Here is a 23035-nt window from a genome sequence, read left to right on the forward strand (position 1 = left end):
TCATCTTACGATAAAATACATTGGAATTCCACCAAAAACTGCATGTTACTTTACGAATCATTGAAATCGATATTGTGAGGCACTTTACGTGATCTCGCCAGCTGATGACAATGGATATTCCAGAGCATAGGACACGTGATGTAGTCAGCCAACAGCAACATCACTGTTAAGTAGCACGAACACACAACAATGAAAGTTAATAGTTTAAATTAGTATACATAGTGTTGCTACAAGAAAAGCAAAGCTTTCAAATATAATACTGGTCTCCAAGGTTAATAAGCTCCAAGAGAAGCTAGGCTTTCGCATATAATGTTGATCTTTTTTGTGCATGTTACACTTTAAGATATATCACACAAATGTGCCAGTAAAATTTTTAGTAATGACGTAAATGTCTGATCTTCAGAGTTCAAAATTCTTCTAAGTGGTTTTTCATCAAAGAGTTCATATTTGAATGAGAGTCAAACACTCTGTGATTTAAGAAATTCATTGTACATTCTCGCACATAGTTCAACTTACGTAAAAGGATATTTAATTTGAAAGTAATGGTTTTCAAACCACCATTCGCAATATTTTCCCGCAACCTGTTAGAAATAGGTTCATTTCAGCAGTTGCCATAGAGAGCACAGGTAACGTGCGACACTGCACTTGTGCAGCTACCATGACGTAGGAAGCCCGTATGTACGTACGTGTAAAGCATTCAAAGATCATACATTATGTCATAAAAGAAACAAGACATCAAAGGATACTCCAAGAGCATCGGAATTTCGTAAACCATACTAAAATGTGCACATTTAAAGTGCATACTTAAAGTGCGCATTCGTATGTCCAGATTCCCAATGAAGTAGACCTCAACCTGATATTAAGCTTTTCAGTGTGGTTTTCAGGATGCAAATTTTCTTGAAGCAGATGAAAATGTGCACTTGAAATTCAGCGAAAAGTTGAAACTAGCCAGTACTGTGGAATTAAGCATTTCGTTTCAAATACATTGACTGCCTCTGGGAAAAGGTCCCGTATTTGCTCGAATCCAAGCCGCACTTTTTTTCCGGTTTTTGTAATCCAAAAAACCGCCTGCGGCTTAGAATCGAGTGCAAAGTAAGCGGAAGTTCTGAAAAATGTTGGTAGGTGCCGCCACAACTAACTTCTGCCATCGAATATATGTAGCACTACACAGGCATGCTTTGCAGGCACAAAGATAAATACTGGCGCCAAACCCTGTGCGGCAGTAAAAAAAAAAAAGGTGGAAGACGAGCTTCTTTCTCCGCCTCAAGTTTCGACCACTGCATTTTCATACATTATCCAACGAAGTAAATACAAATTCCGTATTGTCCATCTTCGAATGTAGCAGCATTTCAATGTACTACGAAAATCCGACTGGCAAGACTGTTTGCTTGTTTGGGATTTGTTAATATGGTGAACTCTACGTTCTGAATTTTTTCCTACTCGTGAGAAGAGATGGTTCTTTATAGGAACTTTTATGAATTGTGAATCGCATGCAGTATTCTCTTCACCATAAGAATAATACGAATGTAAACATTTTGCCATGTATTCTTTCCTGTTTGCTGCTAATTCATTTAAATCCTGTCTGCCTAATAAACTACGAAACTAGAGTGAGACAACAGCAAATGCGGAAGAATATACATATCATGTCATGTTTATATTCGTATTATTTTTATGCCTAATAGTGATACAGTCAGAAATGAAGCATGGCAATTGACTAGATTTTTAGATCTAAGATGACTCTAATTTCAGTGCAGAATGTAATGTACTAAAGAGGCATCTGCAAAGATTTTCAAACGGAGAAAATTTTTCGCTAAACTCGCGTTCAGAACATCTTCTATCATAAGCTGTCTATTATTTGTTTCTTGTTGATCATTATCAAAGAAAGCAGCAGTGTAAGTAACAACAAATAACAGTCTCTTGCCATTGTTTTGCTAATGAGACGATTCCTCTCTCTTTTTAAAATTGTAAGCGGCGGTAGTGTGCACAAAAGCAACCCATGCCACGAGCGGCAACAGGTCGTAAACATTCATTATCAGAATGCGACAAACAATGCATGTCACAGTACAGTAATGCATTTTCAGCTTAGAGTGACATAAACACCTATAACAAAGAGAACGACACTTATTAGATCAAAGAAAAATAAGCAATCAATTCAAACCAGACGAAGTACACCAAAAGGGATGAGTACCCGTATAAATATGGACGGAGCACCTGACGAATAGCAATGGCTACCTGGTAAAGCTTAACTGTTAAGATTACAACTCGAACCAAACTACTGTAGCTGTATCGTCATTCATTCGACCTAAATTGTGTCTCACATTACAATGGACCAACTTTGTTTCGATTTGGAGGTGCGGCCTAAAACTTTTCTCTCCCCTTGAATTTCGAGTCTCAAATTTCAGGTGCGGCTTAGATTCTGGAAGTTTTTTTTCTTTCATTTCGAGTCTCATTTTTCAGGTGCGGCTTAGATTCAAGTGCAGCTTAGATTCGAGTAAATACGGTAATAAAAGTCAAATTTCTTTCGCAGACAGACAATAATAACTTCATTGTTCTGCAAGGCGATTAATGCTTGACTGTCAGAAATGTGGAACTAAAATAAAATCTGAAAGTAATAAAATATTTTATCCTTCTGTAATTATGTGAATGTATTTTAATTCACTTGATAGCTCCAGGCCACAGATATCCGTTTTGTTTTCATTTGACGCGAGAATAATCACTAAATGTACACAAGGGTCACGTGGAGACTACCCACTGTAACTCAGACTGCTCTGCGCATCAGCTTTGGATCTACAATATTTGCTAACCGGGTCAATACTAAAACAATCAAATTTTCAAAAATATGTTCATCCTGTAGCGCACATCTTTCTGAAAAGTCCGATATATAAAACATATGTGTTCGAAGAAATGTAAGAGATGTTATTTGGTCTCAAGTGTGCCAAAGTGCAGTGCCACACCCCTTCATAAAGCAGTCTTCTATCGCATGTCACTGTATTTCGCTCTGTGGAATTAAACATGTATATTTTGTAATGGATGCCATCAAACTATATTCAGGACAGTGGAAACTGAAATGTCCTGTGGTGCCTCTCCTGCTCCCAGTCGGCCAATTTGACAGCCTGCCCCTTCTTTAAAAAAATAAATAAATAAAATAAAAAATAAAAAAATCTCGCAGTTAATAGCAGATGGGGTTATTTGCAATCAGGAGAACAAGAACTCTTCAGAAAATCTGCACTCTTTATTGCCTATTAGGTAATAACTTGCTGTTATGTGTGTCATAAAATTAAATATAGGATACATAAAACCAATAAAGACAAGAGACAAGCAAGAAAGTACACATTTCTTCAATCTAAATTATTAATGGAAAATCTCATATAAAGACGTGAAACAAACACTAACAAAGAGATAGAGGGGCTGGCCAGTACGTATCTGCTCCAGTGACGAATCCCTCAACAATTACACCAATAACCTGACCAGTGCTTTCCTCTCCCGCAACTATCCTGCAGACCTTGTCCACAAACAGATCTCCCGAGCAATACATTCCTCCCCGTCCAACAACAATGTTCCTACCCCCAGACCACACAGAAGCATCCCCCTTGTCACCCAATATTATCCTGGCCTCGAATACATCAACAAATTACTCCGCCAGGGATATGACTTTCTCAAGTCAACCCCTGAAATGAGATCATCCCTTGACAAAATTCTCCCCACACCACCCAGAGTTGCCTTTCGTCGCCCCCCTAACCTCCGTAACATCCTTGTTAAACCCTACAATATTCCCAGACTACCTTCTCTACCCAGCGGTTCCTACCCCTGTAACCGACCCCGCTGCAAAACCTGCCCCATGCAGCCCCCCACAACCACCTACTCCAGCCCCGCTACTGGTAAAACATACACAATTCAAGGCAGGGCCACGTGTGAAACTACACATGTCATTTATCAGCTGACATGCCTGCACTGCACAGCCTTTTACATCGGTATGACAACAACTAAACTGGCTGAGCGCATGAACGGACACAGACGAACTGTCCGCCTAGGAGATGTCCAATACCCAGTAGCGGAGCACGCCCTCCAGCATTATTCTAGGGACCTAGGAACCTGCTACACTGTATGTGCCATTTGGCTTCTCCCACCCAACACCAGTCCCTCTGAACTGCGGAGATGAGAACTTGCACTCCAACACATCCTTTCATCCCGCCATCCCCCTGGACTGAACCTACGTTAAACAACCTCACTCCCATTTACTCTTCAGTCTTCTGCTCTTTCCTTTTCCTCTTTAGCCATTCACGCATCTTTTCATCCTACATAGTCGTGTTTACCTTTATACTATATACCTCTTTACTTCGGTATGCATCCTCTTTGGTTTGAAGCTGGCACAGTACTTACAGTAGAATATCTTTGGCTTCCCTCTGACAACCATGCCTCCATCCTTGCTACCCAAGGAACATTTATTCCGAAAGCTAGGAACGTAAATTTTCGGTTCTGTTTTTTGTGTATCTATCGGCTGTACTGAGCTGAGGTAAGTACTGGCCAGCCCCTCTATCTCTTTGTTAGTGTTTGTTTCACATTTCTTCAATCGTTAGTTCCTAGCATTTTTTTCTCTCTAAGCTTGTTACAGCTTTACATGGCGTGCTTTCCTTTCTGCGAAAGAATCTATTACCTCATCAAAGTTCGTCAAACATTTTGCTACATGAAAAATCGAAATGTCGTTATCTAATACTGAAAAAGCTATTAATACAAATAATACCCAAGACTGGTGTGGTTTCTCGATCTGATTATGTCTATTTTGTCACTGTCTGCTAAATAAAATAAAAAAGGCCTTTCTAATATTGCAGAAATTTTGTAACACACGCCAAATAAACGAGACTGTTTTGGCACAAATGATCATTTTTATGACACGACAGAATATAATTCACGAAGTACCAATATCAAATGCCTATTAGGCCTACTACAAGCAAAAAGCTTTATGTTAGGAAATAGTTTCACATTTCATTCATACGCACCAGTTTCTCAAGCATGAGATTGAAAAGTAGTATGATTTTTATATAAATTTGGAATCGTCTTCTTCTTCCATAATTTGTGTGATGTCCTCATTTCTTCTCCTTCCTCGTTCTAAAAAACAATCTTGTAATCATCAAGACTGTAGCTATTCCTGCCATTGTCAAAATTTGTTTGCCGATTAACTTCACTAACTCTGCCAGAATCACAGGTTTAGTTATCCAGCGAGTATTCTCCGGTTAGGCGTTTTAAATGTTCGTAGACACGTTTTCCATGTTACATCCAGAACAGAACTTACCGTATTTACTCGAATCTAAGCCGCACTTTTTTTCCGGTTTTGTAATCCAAAAAACCGCCTGCGGCTTAGAATCGAGTGCAAAGTAAGCGGAAGTTCTGAAAAATGTTGATAGGTGCCACCACAACTAACTTCTGCCATCGAATATATGTAGCACTACACAGGCATGCTTTGTAGGCACAAAGATAAATACTGGCGCCAAAACCAATGCGTCAGTAAATAAATTAAAAAAAAAAAGATGGAAGACTAGCTTTTTTTCTCCGCCCCGAGTTTCGACCACTGCATTTTCATACATTATCCAACGAAATAATACAAATTCCGTATTGTTCATATTCGAATGTAGCAGAATTTCAATGTACTACGAAAATCCGACTGGCAAAACTGTTTGGAATGTTTGTCAATATGGCCAACTCTACGTTCTGAATTTTTTCCTACCTGTGAGAAGAGATGGTTGCTAATAGGAACCTGATGAAATGAGAATCACATGCAGTATTCTCTTCACCATAAGAGTAATGCAAATAAAAACATTTTGCCATGTATTCTTTCGTGTTTCCTGCTATCTCATTTAAATCCTGTCTGCCTAATAAACTACGAAACTAGAGCGAGACAACAGCAAGCGCGGAAGAATATACGTATCGTGTCATGTTTATATTCGTATTATTCTTATGCCTAATAGTGATACAGTCAGAAATGAAGCACGGCAATTGACTAGATTTTTAAATGTAAGATGACTAATTTCTGTGCAGAATTTGACGTACTAAAGAAGCGGCCGCAAAGATTTTCAAACGGAGAAAAATTTTCGCCTAACTCTCGTTCAGAACATGTTCTATCATACGCAGTCTATTATTTGGCTCTTGTTGATCATTATCAAAAAAAGCATCAGAGTGTAAGTAACAACAAATAGCAGTCTCTTGCCATTGTTTCGCTGATGAGACGATTCCGCTGTCTTGTTTTTTAATTGTAAGCGGCGGTAGCGGGCACAAAAGCAAGCCATGCCGCGAGCGGCGACAGGCCGTAAACACGCATATCAGAATGCGACAAACAATGTATGACACAGCACAGTAATGCATTTTCAGCTTAGAGTGACGTAAACACCAATAACAAAGAAAACGGCACTTATCAGATCAAAGCAAAATAAGCAATCAATCCAAACCAGACGAAGCACGTGAAAAAGGAAGGGTACCCTTATAAATACGGACGGAGCGCCTGAGGCATAGCAATGGCTACTTGGTAAAGCTTAACTGCTAAGCTTACGACTCGAACCAAACTACTGTAGCTGTATCGTCATTCATTATACCTAAATTGTGTCTCATATTAGAATGGACCAACTTTATTTCGATTTGAAGGCGCGGCCTAAAACTTTTTTCTCCCCTTGAATTTAGAGTCTCAGATTTCAGGTGCGGCTTAGATTCGGGAAATTTTGTTTTCCTTTATTTCGAGTCTCATTTCTCAGGTGCGGCTTAGATTCGAGTGCGGCTTAGATTCGAGTAAATACGGTAAGCGGCTGCTAGCCAGGGACTGTACAACTGGTCCTTACTTGTGTAGCGATATGGCCAAATTTCCTTTGCAATTTAAGTTATTTTCGTTTTTTTCTCTCGTTTACGTTTTATTGTTGAAGTATTATTCTGCAGTAGCAGGATACAGTAACATTCTTTGTTAGAGTATCGGTTCTTACCAGCCAAAATTACAAAAATTTAACATAAAACTAAAACAATGAAAAATTCCCAGAATTCTAAAAAAATATCCCGTGTTTTTCCCGGTTTTCTCCTTGATGAAAAAGTTCCCAGTTTTTCGTGGATCTCCCGGTTGTCCTGGGTCATATACACCCTGTAATAGAACCCAGTACATTGCCCACAATGGTGAGTGTTCATCTGAGACAAGGGTACCATCAGGAGTGCCTCAGGGAAGTGGGATAGGACTGCTATTATTTTCTAGATACATAAATGATCTGGCGGACAGGGTGGGCATCGATCTGTGGTTGTTTTCTTATGATGCTGTGGTGTACAGCAAAGTGTTGAAGTTGAATGACTGTAACTGTATATAAGATGACTTAGACAAATTGTCTAGTGAAACAGCAGCTACCTCTAAATGCAGAAACATGTAAGTTAAAGCAGATGAGAAGGAAAACCAAACCTATAATGTTTCAATACAGCATTAAAAGTGTCCAGCTTGACACAGTCATATCCTTTAAATATCTGGGCACAATGTTACCAAGTGATATGAAATGCAATGAGCACATGAAGATTGTGGTAGGCAAGGCAAATAGTCAAGTTAGGTTTACTGGGAGAATTTTGGGAAAGTGTGGTTCATCTGTAAAGGACACTGCATACAGGACACCAGGGTGACCTATTCTTGAGTATGGCTTGAATGCTTGGAATCCGTACCAGGTCAGATTAAAGGAAGACACTGAAGCAATTCAGGGGCTAAATTTATTACCAGCAGATTCAAACAACACGCAAGTGTTACGGACATACATCTGGAACTCAAATGGGAATCCCTAGTGGGAAGACAATATTCTTTCCCAGGAACACTATTCAGAAAATTTAGAGAACTGGCATTTAGAGTTGACTACAGAACAAGTCTACTGCTGCCAACAAACATATCAGGTAAGGACTATGAAGATAAGACACAAGAAATTAGGGCTCACACAGAGGCATACAGACAGTTGTTTTTCCCTTGCTACATTTGCAAGTGGAACAGGACAGAAAATGACTAGAGTGGTACAGGATACGCCCCGACAAGTGCCATATGGTGGGTTGTGGAGTATGTATGTAGATGTAGACAAATATCAAGCTCTGGGAACATAGTTTCAATAGCTTTGGAACAGCCAGTGGCCGTAGTCCCATCTCACAAAGCATTGTGGGCACTGACATCACCCAAATTGAGAAAGTGTGGGTGGAGTTGAGAAATCACTGCAGACTGGAGTTGAGAAATCACTGCAGACAACCGTGTTCTGAGACACCTCACCATCAGGAGGGAAATACCCATAACAGACAGTAAAATTCAGACACCTTCACACAAACAGCCACAGCCTCAAATTTGTATCAAGTGACATGCATTTGCCATAGACAGAGTCCAGAATGTACATACAAATTCAATAGCTACTGATGGTAGAGGTTTGCATCACTGGGAACCAAGTTTCCTGGAGGTCAATGCAGAAAGCAGAGGAAACACAGAAGTGAACATGTCGCAGCTTAGCCTGGTGGTGGATAAAACCACTACAGTTCTACTGGGGGGATCACACTATTTGTATCCTGTGAGAATGTGAGGGAACCAAGGAGGCAGGTCATGCTCCAGGCTCGCCTGCAACCACAGTTGTGAGGATATGGCATCAACACACATCAGTTCTGAAGCAGGTTGTGCAGGGGAATCCAGTGCCACAGGAGTCACCCCGAACTCTGCCCCGGAGCCCAGTGGCATAGGAACTATCAGAACCTCCTTCATCTTGGATGTCTCCATTTTGTACCTTTTCTCCTTGGATGATTTCGACATCCATGAGGAACTGTTTGCCATGGTTTCAGGGACAGAATAGGAAAACAAAGCCCTATGACCAGCAACCTGTGGCTCCTTCAGCCACTGGCTGGTACCCAATTCCATATCAGCAGAATCTTGGGAGTGTCCTGAGGGACCCCTCCCTGATGAGGGATGCCAGAGAAGGGTGTTTCTTCTCCGGCTGGGGGTTGGGGATTGAAGTCTCCAGTGCATGGGGAGTCAACGATCCCAAAGTGGGTGTGGGGGAAACAATAGGAGGCCAGCTCCCAACCTCCAGGAAACGAAGTCTATGTAAAGGTTTTTTAAATTACTGCTACCTCTCACTAACTTTGTCAACAATTGTACTACTTATTTATTTAGTGACATGTTTCAAGGGAATTCCTCATCTTCAGGCTAAATGACATTACAAAAATAATTTTACAATAAGGTCATACTGATGTTACATAGTCTTTTCATAAATGCTGTAGTTATCTTTGTTCTGTATGACCTTATTGTAAAATAGTATTTGTAACGCCATTTAGCCTGAAGATGAGGTATTCCCTCGAAACATGTTGCTAAATAAATAAGTAATACAATAGTTGACAAAGTTTGTGACTGGTAGCGGTAAATTAAAAAAAAACCTTTACATATTTCTTGAGAAAGGTTGAAAAATAGTCAAAATGGCTTCAAACTGAGTCTAGTCGAGCAGCCTTGAGGGCTCAGCATAGAAGAAGCAAAGGGAAAGGGTACTCTTGCTAGAGAGGATGATGTCATCATAGCTGTAGCAAACATCACTGTCATATGTACAGGATGCTAACAACTGTATTTCTTCTTGGCTTCCTGGTACACAAGTCGCTCAAGAGTCTTGTATGCTTGTATTTTCTTTTCTCTTTGGAATATGGTGCAGTCTGCTGAAGAGGGGGAACGGTGTTCTGCATGGCTGACACAGACAGGGAGAGGGATAACAGGAGCGTTTGAGTGCAATTGACATCTACAATGTCTACGGATGGGGCTGGCATTGCAACTCAAAGACATGTGCTCAAATCTCATGCACTTGAAGCACCACATGGAAAGGGGAAAATATGATTTCACAGTGCATCCCAACATCATCACCTTGACATTTTCAGGCAACGAGTCATCTTCAAAGGTGGCGATGAAGGCCCCAGTGTCAACCCTATTGTCCTTTGACCTTCTCTGGACACAATTGGGAAAATGTGCACCCCATCATTCCAAATTGGCATGTAACTTGTAACCGGTCTGTAAAAGGAGGTCACAGTGGGAAACGATACCCTATGCCCCACTGAGACTGTTATGGAGAGTGATAGTTATAAGAATGTCACACATCTTATCAAAGGCCTGCAACGCTGAAAACTAAGTATTGCTGGGAGTATTTCTCCCCATTTCTTGGCTCTATGTTCATCCCACAGCGCACCCAGGGAAGGAAACATTGTGGAATCATATCTCTCCACATTGTATTAATCCTTTCCTTCCAAAGAGACTGCTGGGGCCATGTTGCCATCAACAGAATAAAGTTTAAGCCAATTCATTTCAAAGTCATCAACCTTGGTACCACCGATTACCCCCACGGGCACCAACCTGCCACAGCAATGGCTATCTGGAGCATTGCCCGGATTCCCCATGCCCCAGCAACGACAGACACATACTTCTTGGCATAAATAGGGAGTTTTCAGCACAGGCACCAATAGTCCGATACTTCCGTGGTCTGGGGGGCTACCACCATGCAACCACCCCCCCACCCCCCCAACAGGATGTCTACCGTGTTGGGTTTTCGGTGTATCATTTTTGCCAGAAAGGCAGCTGGCAAAGATAGAAAAGCACAAAGCTGGAAATGTAAATTTCATTGGGCGAACTTTCCTGCATGATCCACACTACTGCAAAATTTGGAAGAGGAATGGTTGATCAAACTCAACAACGAGAACCACATGGTGAAGGATGAAAAGCTGCAGAACATGCCAGAAGCTGTATAATGTGCCAGAAGAGAGAGAGAGAGCGAGAGCGAGAGAGAGAGAGAGAGAGAGAGAGAGAGAGAGAGAGAGAGAGAGACTACTGTAATCTTGCCCACCAAATACTTATTAAATAGAGACAATTACCAAAAAACTGAGAGAGAGAGAGAGAGAGAGAGAGAGAGCATCCCTCGACAACAGTGACGTGTGTGTGTGTGTGTGTGTGTGTGTGTGTGTGTGTGTGAGGGGGGGGGGGGGGGGTGCTTTCTTAAGAAGTCTGAAAGCTAAGCAATTTTCCATTTCTTCTTCATACCTCTTGTATTATGTGGGGACCAGTCTATCCACGTTTACATATTATCATTCAGATAATTTCATTTCTTTATAAAGTTTGTTATTTTAGTAACCCATGCAGGTTATCAACAGATTAATGAAATATTTCTACTACTTATCCACTGATTATTGCAGAAAAATTAAATTTTAATACCTCATTAATGTCAAGTTCATCACATAGGGGGTATTAACTCAAATGGACAGGGTGAGGCAATTTAGCCATAGCCACATTAAAGAAACCACTCCAGTATTTTTCCCAAATGATTCAGGAAAACTACATCATCTAAATCTAGCCAGATGGTGTTTCAAACCTTGCTAATCCTGAACTCATGACTAATACCTTAACAACTACACTGTCTCGTTTCACAGTCACAGCAACTGTGAAATACTAAGAAGAGGACTTTTGCATGTGGAAAAGTTCTGTTCTGCACAATTAAGATGGAATGTATAATAGGCTGATGCAGGTAGATGAATACAGCAGTTTAAATCCAAATAAATTCCCATGGTGAATATGATCTAAGAATCTCATCATAATGTGATAAGACATGGTTATTAAAATTACAAAATATTGCACAAAATAATGCTACTGATTTCTAATCACCCAGTTGCTTTTTAAAAGGTACTGGCCATCATTGTTACTTACACGGTTAACATTTTCAATAGCACCATAGAGACCCAGGGTGCCACCAAAATTATGCAGCATGCACCAAATAAATGGCTGACCAAAATACGAATCCAGTTCTTCGTAATGTGGACTGAGTTCAGACTGTAAGTCCAGTACAATCATACGACCCTAAAACGGAAGATACAAAGAATTATATTACACACCAATCATTCAATACAGGGCTATAACATAAGATAATGCTGTTTGTCAAATTATTAGTACAGGAAGAAAGCTCCAGTGAAGATTAATGAATGTGTCAGATAAACAATAAATAAGTATTAGTGGGTGAACAGCAGTTACTAAGTATAGCTGGGAAAGTAAATCCTTTTTCAAAAGCAGCAACTTACATATTATTGTATAAAATTCTAAAAATACAGGAAATACTTCCCGAACAAAAAGAGAATACGTTACTGTTTTGATTGCAGAAGAGTTTGGTATTCGTTCAAATATCAGAAAAAGTGTGTAGTATAAACTAGGTTTCAGGTATAAACTACAAGAAAGACATCAACAAAACAATGTTCATTGCCCCTGAACTTGCTTAATATATTCTTATGCATGACAACTACATAAATGCTGTTATATCTAAGACATAAATGAATAAGGGAAAAAAAAGTTTGCATGTGTGATAAAGAACGAAATACTGATGTATTTCTTGATTTCCATTTTGTCCTGTGCTGCTGTCTCAATCCACTTTTCTGACAGCTTTGTGACTTAATCTTAGAACTGTCTTGCCCATACAAAAACTTTCTTCTGTTTTCCAAGGTAAATGGACCTGTGTCTTTCAAAGCTACTGTTTGTATCATCTTCTGTTTGTGACTGTGTCTTCTTGAAGATTTGTCTTCTTGACATGACAGTCACTTCCTCATGTATACTTCTACAACTCTAAGCTTTCCACTAATAAAGGATCCTCTGTTTGGCAAGAAACTTCTCAATGGTTCACACTCTCAGATATTAACAATAACTCACTGATATTTCAGGCACAACAGAAATCACAGTTTTGATGTTCAATGATGATGTAAAACTCAGCTTGCTCAGTTCATTCATAAGATCCAGAAGGCTGTAAATAGTAGGGACCAGGTTGATTCTGTGTTTATTGCCATCTGGCAAGTGTTCAGTACACATTCATACAGTCACAAGGTAAACAAAATACTTGCTTATAGAATACCGAGACAGATATGTGAATTGAAGACTTCCTCTCAAATAGAACTCATCACATCATTCTTACCGTACAGACATCATCAGAAATGAAAATACACACATCAAATAAAGTTTTCCATCACCTCGGTTCCGCGAGCTCCGGAACCTGTACAGAAAATTGGAAAAAAGAGATCAACATAAACATCATTTCCGCCCGTTTTATTGCTCATGAAAACCACACATTGCATGTTGCACCACCATACAGCGAGACCTTCAGAGGTGGTGGTCCAGAATGCTGTACACACCGGTACCTCTAAGACCCAGTAGCACGTCCTCTTGCACTGATGCATGCCTGTATTCCTCACGGCATACTATCCACAAGTTCATCAATGCACTGTTGGTCCAGACTGTCCCATCCCTCAACGGCGATTCAGCGTAGATCCATCAGAGCGGTTGATGGGTCACATCGCTCATAAACAGCCCTTTTCAATCTACCCCAGGCATGTTCAACAGAGTTCATGTCTGGAGAGCTTGCTGGCCACTTTAGTAGAGGCATGTCGTTATCCTAAAGGAAGTCATTCACAAGATACGCACAATGGGGGCACGAATTGTCATCCATGAAGACGAATGCCTTGCCAATATGCTTCCAATATGGCTGCACTATCGGTTGAAGGATGGCATTCATTCACATATTGTACAGTCATTATGGTGCCTTCCATGACCACCAGCGGTATACGTCAGCCCCACATAATACCACCCCAAAACAGCAGGTAATCTCCACTTTGGTGCACTCGCTGGACAGTGTGTCTAAGCCTTTCAGCCTGACCAGGTTGCCTGCAAACACGTCTCCGACGATTGTCTGGTTGAAGGCATATTCGACACTCATCGGTGAAGAGAACTTTGTAGTGATTCGAGAATTTCTGTGTAAATTCTGGAACCACTCAGCCTTCTACCGTCTCAAACACATGATATTCTGGATATGAGTGAGGGTGGTAGAATCCTACCTTCTGCACGTCACATGTTTGTGTGTGCAAATTTAAAATCAGTCGCGGGAAGAGAGTAGAAACAGCGGACGAATGGCACCGACAAGTACCTCTTGGGCAATCCATAAATGGTTTAGTGAATGTGTAAGAAGAACCATGGAGTTTATATGCAGCTCTGTGCTTATTGTGTCATTGACTACTGTTATTAAAACAAGGACAGTTGAAAAAGAACTCTTAAAAACTCTTGACATAACGTTGCCATAGGCAAGACTTATTTTCTGATTCGTGTTAAGAGAAGTTATGGTATCTAAGCCAACTTTCTTTTAATTGTAACCCAATTTGTTTCTGACGTTCTGCTGTACAAAAAACTTGCAGGAAGTTACATATTTATGTGTAAAGTGCGAGTTTTATTGTGTATGGAGGTCAAATACATCGTTAATTGACAAAAAGTAAAGTTTGTATGTCTACTTATTTCATTAAGTAGAAAGAGCCTACAAATTCCTGTACCTAGCGTTAGTTGACGGAGAAGAAGTCAAGAGGGTTTCCAGCAGCCGGCTAGCCAGTAAAGAAGAGTGGCTGCAAGTTCCAAGTTTAAGTCACCTCATAAAGAAGTGGAAGGTGGTTTTGGGGAATAATCCGATATAACGCAGATTCACATTCACACTTTAAGTCTTTAGAACGATAGAACATGATGCCAATCCTGAGCGGTCCATTCAGCATATTGTTGGGCCCATCTGTACCACGCTGCATGGTGTCATGGTTGCAAAGATGGACTTCGTCATGGACGTCGGGAGTGAAATAGCGCCTCATGCAGCCTATTGCACACAGTTTGAGTCATAACACGACGTCCTGTGGCTGCACGAAAAGCATTATTCAATACCGTGGCATTGCTGTCAGGGTTCCTCCGAGCCATAATCCATAGGTAGCAGTCACCCACTGCAGTAGTAGCCATTGGGCATGTCATCGACAGTTCCTGTCTCTCTATGTCTCCTCCACGTTTGAACAACATCGATTTGGTTCGCTCCGAGATGCCTGGACACTTCCCTTGCTGAGAGCCCTTTCTGGCACAAAGTAACAATGTGGATGCGATCGAACTGCGGTATTGACTGTCTACGCATGGTTGAACTTCAGACAACACGAGCCGATTACCTCCTTCCTGGTGGAATGACTGGTACTGATCGGCTGTCGGATCCCCTGCGGCTAATAAGCGCTGCTCCTGCATGGTTGTTTACATCTTTGGGCAGTTTAGTGACATCTCTGAACAGTCAAAGGGACTGTGTCTGTGATACAATATCCACAGTCAACATATATCTTCAGGAGTTCTGGGAACTGGGGTAATGCAAAACTTTTTTTGATGTATGTAGTATCTGATGCAAGTCAAGTATGATAGGACCATTACTGTTCACAATATACTGGATGTGTCTCATTTGTCATCAGGTGCATTTTGTCTAGTGTTTTGGCACATATTTTCAATTTTAATTTTGCAGTGTGTAGATGGAGTCAGTCTAAACAAATACTTCTCACCATGTGTTTCAACAGAAAATGTCAATCTGTTTCTTACTACAAACCAAATGTTTATCAAGATACGCCCATTCAATAGAATGGTTTCAAATTGGGATAGTGTGATACTTGGTTTAAGTGGTACATGTTAACAGAGCAGGCAAACTGAAAAGACAAAAATAACCACTACTCTAACAGGGGCTGTGCAACACTGTTGCACAGTGTAAGCAAACAACACAGCTCATTTCCCTGTCTCATGTGTTGGACCATACCATGCAGTCTTCCTGATTGTTGACTAATTGATTCAATACACTTTGCACTATTACTCAGATCAAATGGATACAACCAAATGTCATACCCTGTGACAGACAATCTGCTGAAATGGGCCACATCAATGTTAAGGAAAAACGATTAGGATTTAATGTCCCGTTGACTACAAGATCACTACAGGAGATAGATTAGATTACATTAGATTCAGTTTTCGTTCCATAGACCTAAAAAATAAGATGATTCTCATGGGTGTGGAACATGTCAGAAACTATAACATAAAAAACATAAAACATTTGAATATAATACTTACTACCCTGATCATTTGCCAGGAGATAGTCAAAATAGGTGAATACAATACAGTAAAATGCAACAGCTAATATTTACAGAATTAATACACTGTCAGAACGAAACATTGTCATGCACTATTAATAAATTTATCAAACACAAAATACGTAATGTTGACGGTTGTGACAAAGTGCTGTCAAAACTGAAATCAAACAGACATTTTTACTTAAGCTGGCCTAACAGTCTCTGTTACAATATCCACTTATAGAGTAGAAGGAGTTGCCTATCAAAAAGTCTTCCAAACATTGTTTAAACCATGCTTTGTCTGAAACCAAGTTGCTGGCAATTTATTGAAAATGTGTGTTCCTGAATATTGGACTTCCTTCTGCACCACGGTAAGTGATTTTAGGTCTTTATGTAATTTGTTCTTATTCCTAGTATTGCTATTATGTTTTGAGCTATTGGTTGGAAATAAAGATATATTACTTGCAAGGAATAAATATACTGAGAAGCAATGGTTAGAATACAACGTTCCTTGAATAGGTTTCTACATGATGTTCTTGAATTTACACCACAAACAATTCTTATTACATGCTTTTGCATGCTAAAAACTTTTGCTCGGTTTGATGAGGTACCCCAGAATATGATCCTGTATGACGTAACAGAATGAAATTAAGCAAAGCATGCAAGCTTTTTTATATTTATATCTCCAACATCTGACAACATTCTCACACCAAATACAGATTTGTTTAGGCATTTAAGCAGTTCTGTGGTATGCCCTTCCCAACTAAATTTATTATCGAGTTGTAGTCCCAGAAATTTAACAATGTCAACCTCTTCAATCTGCATGTGTTCATATGTTATACACATGCTGGAAGGACACCTCTTACAGGTTATGAACTGCTTATAGTAGGTCTTTTCAAAGTTTAATGAGAGTGAATTAGTTTTAAACCATTTATAAATGCCAGTGAAAATTTGATTAGCAGCTATTTCTAAATTTGTACTTGGCTTGCTACTTATCGCAATGTTTGTATCATCTGCAAACAAGGTCATTAACGTACACAAGAAAAAGCAATGGACCCCAGATGGAACACCACATGTAATTAATTCCCAGTCAGATGAAGACTGACTGCTTACTGCACAGGTATTTCGCAATAACACCCTTTATTTCCTGTTAGATAAGACACAAACCATTTCGCAGCACTACTGGTGACACCATAATATTCTAATTTACTTAAGAGAGTGGTGTGGTTCACACTGTCAAAGGCTTTGACAGGTCACAGAAATTGCCAGTAGCCTCTAATTTATTATCTAATAAATTAAGTACACTCTCACTGTAAGCATAAATAGTTTTCTCTATATCAGAACCCTTAAGAAACCCAAACTCTGACTTGGACAATATATTATTTGTAGTCAGATGCTTAAGGAGCCACTTGAACACAACCTTTTCAAATATTTTTGAGAAAGCCGGCAAAAGTGAAATTGGTCAATAAATTGATGGTATCTCTTTATCCCCCTTCTACAAGAGGCTTAACTTCAGCATATTTTAGCCAGTCTGGAAATGTTCTGCTGATAAGAGATTGATTGCACAAATAACTTAAGATAGAACTCAACTCGCATGAGCACTCTTTGATTAACTTCATTGATATGTTATCATAACCACTAGAACACTTAGATTTTATGATGGATGCTACTTCATTTCCATTTTACTGAAGTTATTTTTAAAGACTGGCTCAGATATTCCATTGCACTGTTCACCAAACCTGATAACCCCAAGCTGTCAGTAACAGAGACAGTAATTGAGACAGTAATTGAGACAGGGCAGGGGGGGGGGGGGCGGCACAGAGGAAAGTCAGCCATGTCCTTATCAAAGGAAGCATCCCAGCATTATCCGTAACAGATTTATAGACTGCACAGAAAACCTAATGTGGATGGCTGAATGGTGTCTAGAACCACTATCCTCCCAAGTGCTATTCTAGTGTCTTACTATTGTGCATAAGCAGCAGCCAGCAGCAAGTCGTACTCTGAGCTCACTTATTTGTTTCATAGTTTAATTCTTAATTTCTTTGTGTGTTTTTGGGTATTTGCATAGTTTAATTCATAAATTTCGGGTGTATTACAGCATTTGAGAGTTGCAGCATCGTGTTTTAGTGCCTGAATAGTGTAAAATTCGCGTAGTTGTCAGTCATCTGTTTTTGTTTTGAATGGCCAGTGTCGGCTGGTCACAGCCAGTGAGCTCCCTGCAGCCATTGGATAAGCAGCAGCCAGCAGCAAGTCGTACTCTGAGCTCACTTATTTGTTTCATAGATTAATTCTTAATTTCTTTGCGTGTTTTGGGTACTTGCATAGTTTAATTCATAAATTTCGGGTGTATTATAGTATTTGAGAGTTGCAGCATCATGTTTTAGTACCTGAATAGGGCAAATTTGCATATTCATCAGTCATCTGTTTATTTTGAACGGCTTGTGAGATAGAAGAGAGGAAAAAAATTGTTATTGATGGATAGAGACTGTGCCTGTTGTGTACGGATTCAGGGGGAATTGGCCATCGTCCGTAAACAGCTGGAAGCTGTGTTGGCTGTGGTCGACAGGCTCCAGGCTGTTGCCCTGGGTACAGTGACATTGGGACACACGAGGCGATCGCTTTGGCGCCTCTGGAACCTGTAGCATCGCCTGGGATCTCTGATGCCACCGCACCCTCGGATTCGGACGTCCCTGCCCGTCGACACTTGCCTGACGGTGATTGGCGAACTGTGGCGGGGTCGTGAATCCCTGGGCGGAAGGCAAAAGTCAGTGCTGGCCACAAGGCTGTACCCTTACGCCTCCGTAACAGGTTTGAGGTGCTGCCCACTGCTGAAAGTACTTCTGAGCCAGCAAGGGCGGCCTCGCCTGTTGCAGCAGTGGCTGGTCTTCCTGAGAGGTCTGGACAAGTGCAGAGGGTGGGATTACTTGTCACAGGGGCAGTGGTTAGCACACTGGACTCGCATTCGGGAGGACGACGGTTCAATCCCGTCTCCAGCCACCCCGATTTAGGTTTTCCGTGATTTCCCTAAATCACTTCAGGCAAATGCCAGGATGGTTCCTTTGAAAGCGCACGGCCGATTTCCTTCCCAATCCTTCCCCAACCTGAGCATGAGCTCCGTCTCTAATGACCTCGTTGTCGACGGGACGCTAAACACTAACCACCACCACCACCACCACCACCACCACTTGTCATAGGGAGCTCCAATGTTAGACAGGTGATGGAGCTCCTTAGGGATATGGCAGCTAAGGACGGGAAGAAAGCCAATGAGCATTCCGTGTGCATACCAGGGAGAGTCATCCAAGATGTGGAAAGGTTCCTCCTACCAGATGCCATGAAGGGTACAGGGTGCAGCCACCATCTGCAGCATCGTCGACAGGACCGAGTGCAGACCTTTGGTACAGAGCCGAGTGGAGAGTCTGAATCAGAGGCTCAGACAGTTCTGTGACCGTGTAGGCTGCAGATTCCTCGATTTGTGCCATATGATGGTGGGGTTTCGGGTTCTGCTAAATAGGTCAGGTGTCCAGTACTCACAGGAGGTGGCTACATGGGTAGCAGGGGCTGTGTGGTGTGTACTGGGTGGTTTTTTTAGGTTAGACAGTCTTGGGAAAGATCAAAAAGGGCTCCAGTCTCAAAGGGAACAGGGTAAAGAAACGACAAGAATCGACCAAGCAACAGTCGGTATAGTAGTTGTAAATTGTTGTAGCTGTGTTGGAAAAGTACCAGAGCTTCAAGCGCTGATAGAAAGCACTGAAGCTGAAATCGTTATATGAACAGAAAGATGGCTAAAGCTGGAGATAAATTCTGCCGAAATTTTTACAGAGGCGCAAACCGTGTTCAGAAAGGATAGATTAAATAAAGTAGGTGGTGGTGTGTTTGTGTCTGTTGATAGTAGTTTATCTTGTAGTGAAGTTGAAATAGATAGTTCCTGTGAATTACTATGAGTAAGGTTATACTCAACAGCCGACCCAAAATAATAATTGGCTCCTCCTACCGACCCCCCGACTCAGATAATATAATAGATGAACGCTTCAAAGAAAACGTGAATCTCATTACAAATAAGTACCCCACTCATACAGTTATAATTGGTGGAGACTTAAATCTACCCTCGATTTGTTGGCGAAAATACATGTTCAAAGACGGTGGTAGACAGAAAACATCTTCCGAAATTGTACTAAATGCTTTCTCTGAGAATTACTTTGAACAATTAGTTCATAAGCCCACACTAATTGTAAATTGTTACGAAAACACACTTGACCTCTTAGCCAGAAATAATCCCGATCTAATAGAGAACATCATGACAGATACAGGGATTAGTGAACACAAGGACATTGTAGCAAGGCTCAAAACCACTACAAATAAACACAAAATATATCTATTTAAAACAGCAGATAAAAATTCGCTTGATGCCATCCTAAGAGAGAGTCTCCATTCCTTCCAAGCTAATTATGTAAGTGTAGACCAGTGTTCTGACAAGTTTTGTATCCCATGGTGGATCAGTCCTGTCTCTTATTAACTTATGCGATATGAATTGACCTCAACAACAACAGACCAGATATGGCTCACATTCAAAGATGCAGTATCAACAGCAATAGACAAATTAATACCGCAGAAGTTAGTAAGAGACAGGACTGATCCACCATGGTATACAAAACATGTCAGAACACTGTTGCAGAAGCAACAAAAAAAGCATGTCAAATTCGGAAGAACGCAAAATCCCCAAGACTGGCTAAGTTTCATGGAAGCTCGAAATTTAGCGCGGACATCAATGCGAGATGCTTTTAATAGTTTCTACAATGAAATATTGTCTCAAAATATGGTAGAAAACCCAAAGACATTCTGCCCGTATGTAAAGTACACCAGTGGCAAAAAACAGTCAATACCGTCACTGCGCGGTAGTGATGGAAATGTTACCGATGATGGTACCACTAAAGCGGAGTTACTAAATACAGTTTTCCGTAATTCTTTCATGAAAGAAGACGAAGTAAATATTTCAGAATTCGAAACCAGAACAGCTGTTAGCAAGAGTGACGTAAAAGAAGATATCTTTGGTGATGCAAAACAACTCAAATCACTTAAGTAAGGCAAGTCTTCCGGTCCAGATGGTATAACAATCAGGTTTCTCTCAGAGTATGCAGACACAGCAGCGCCTATCTTAGCAATCATATACAACCACTCACTTGACGTAAGAAGACTGGAAAGTAGCACAGGTCACACCAATATTCAAGAAGGGAAATAGGAGTAACCGATTGAATTACAGACATATCACTGACCTCAATTTGCAGTAGGATTTTGGAGCACATACTGTACTCGAACATTATGAATCACCTCGAAGAAAATGACTTATTGATACATAACCAACACAAATTCAGAAAATATCGTTTTTGTGCAACACAGCTAGCTCTTTATTCCCATGAAGTAATGAGTGCTATCGAGAAGGGGTCTCAGAGCGATTTCATATTCCTGGAGTTCCAGAAGGCTTTTGATACTGTTCCTCACAAGCGACTATTAATCAAATTGCGTGCATATGGAGTATCGTCTCAGTTGTGTGACTGGATTCGTGATTTCCTCTCAGAGAGGTCACAGTTCATAGTGACAGACGGTAAATCATCGAGTAGAACAGAAGCGATATCCGGCGTTCCTCAAGGTAGTGTCATAGGCCCTCTGCTGTTTCTGATTTATATAAATGATCTAGGTGAGAATCGGAGTAGCCCCCTTAGATTGTTTGCAGATGATGTTGTAATTTACTGTCTAGTAAAATCATCAGACAATCAATTCCAATTACAAAATGATCTAGTGAGAATTTCTGTATGGTGTGAAAAGTGGCCATTAGCACTACATAAAGAAAAGTGCAAGGTCATCCACATGGGTACTAAAAGAAGTCAGATAAATTTTGGGTATACGATAAACCGCACAAATCTAAGGGCTGTCAATTCAACTAAATACCTAGGAATTACAATTACGAGCAACTTAAATTGGAAAGACCACATAAATCATATTGTGGGGAAGGCGACACAAAGATTGTGCTTTGTTGGCAGAACACTTAGAAGATGCGACAAACCTACTAAAGAGACAGCCTACATTACACTTGTCCATCCCCTGCTGGAATATTGCTGTGTGGTATGGGATCCTTACCAGGTAGGATTGACAGAGGACATCGAAAAAGTGCAAAGAAGGGCAGCTCGTTTCGTGTTATCGCGCAATAGGGGTGAGAGTGTCACTGATATGATACGTGAGTTGGGGTGGCAGTCACTGAGCTCAAACGGGAAGATTTAGGTGTTTCTTCTTCCCACGCGCCATTCAGGAGTGGAATGGTAGAAAAGTATTATGAAAATGGTTCGACGAACCCTCTGCCAGGCACTTAAGTGTGAATTGCGGAGTAACCATGTAGATGTAGATTGTGCCACCTTTCTTGGGGTTTTCAACGTGATGTCACTGAAAATCTCAGTGAGCAATTTTATGTATGTATAAATAATTTGATGATTATATTTTGGAGTAAAATATTTAAAAGGAGAGGTGCTATAAAAATTATTTTCTGTCTTCACCTACCTCCAGAACTTTAAACTGCAGACACTTTCTTAGGCCTACAAAGTCAGTCTTTAAAATATTGTCTAAGTTACTTTCCAACAACTGGAAGTCACATTCAAGCTGACAAGAGCACATTTAAAACTCTTTCACAAAGTACCTATATCCACAATTCACAGGCCTAGTCATTTTGAATATTCTGTGTAACTCAACAGTTAATAAGGTAGTAATGTTTACTTCAATGGGATCTAATGTTGCAGATCACAATTAGCTCACTCTGCAACCGTTATATTTGTAACAATGGAAAGTTCTATCAAGAAAACTAACAAATATGAGAGTGAATTGCCTGCTAGTACTTACATTCAGGAGGCTAAATGTTTATACTGCCAGTACAGAGACATAAAGGTAAGACTAATGACATTACACTAGCTTTTGGCACCAATGTTTCTTCATCAAGAAGCAGAGAGAGATGGAGGGGTTAAGGTTGAAAAGGAGAGGCAGGATACAAAAATGTTTTACAAACCACCATTAGTTTAACTACAAATGTTGGAGGAATATTACAGAGTATAACTGTTTTGCTTACTTCCAGAACTTAGTA

At 40.5% G+C, this 23035-nt stretch overlaps 1 protein-coding gene across 5 annotated transcripts in view; it reads right to left on the reverse strand.

The window, feature by feature from the left end:
• Positions 1 to 23035, reverse strand: part of LOC126484333 (alpha-N-acetylglucosaminidase) — a 372796-nt gene that overhangs the window by 245870 nt on the left and 103891 nt on the right. For all 5 annotated transcript variants that reach the window (XM_050107785.1, XM_050107782.1, XM_050107780.1 and 2 more), the window contains exon 10: positions 11696 to 11845. In XM_050107785.1, the coding sequence (XP_049963742.1) occupies positions 11696 to 11845 (150 nt within the window). The remainder of the gene's footprint in view (positions 1 to 11695; positions 11846 to 23035) is intronic.

This window comes from Schistocerca serialis, chromosome 6 (assembly GCF_023864345.2).
Source record: "Schistocerca serialis cubense isolate TAMUIC-IGC-003099 chromosome 6, iqSchSeri2.2, whole genome shotgun sequence".
NCBI classification, from domain to species: domain Eukaryota; kingdom Metazoa; phylum Arthropoda; class Insecta; order Orthoptera; family Acrididae; genus Schistocerca; species Schistocerca serialis.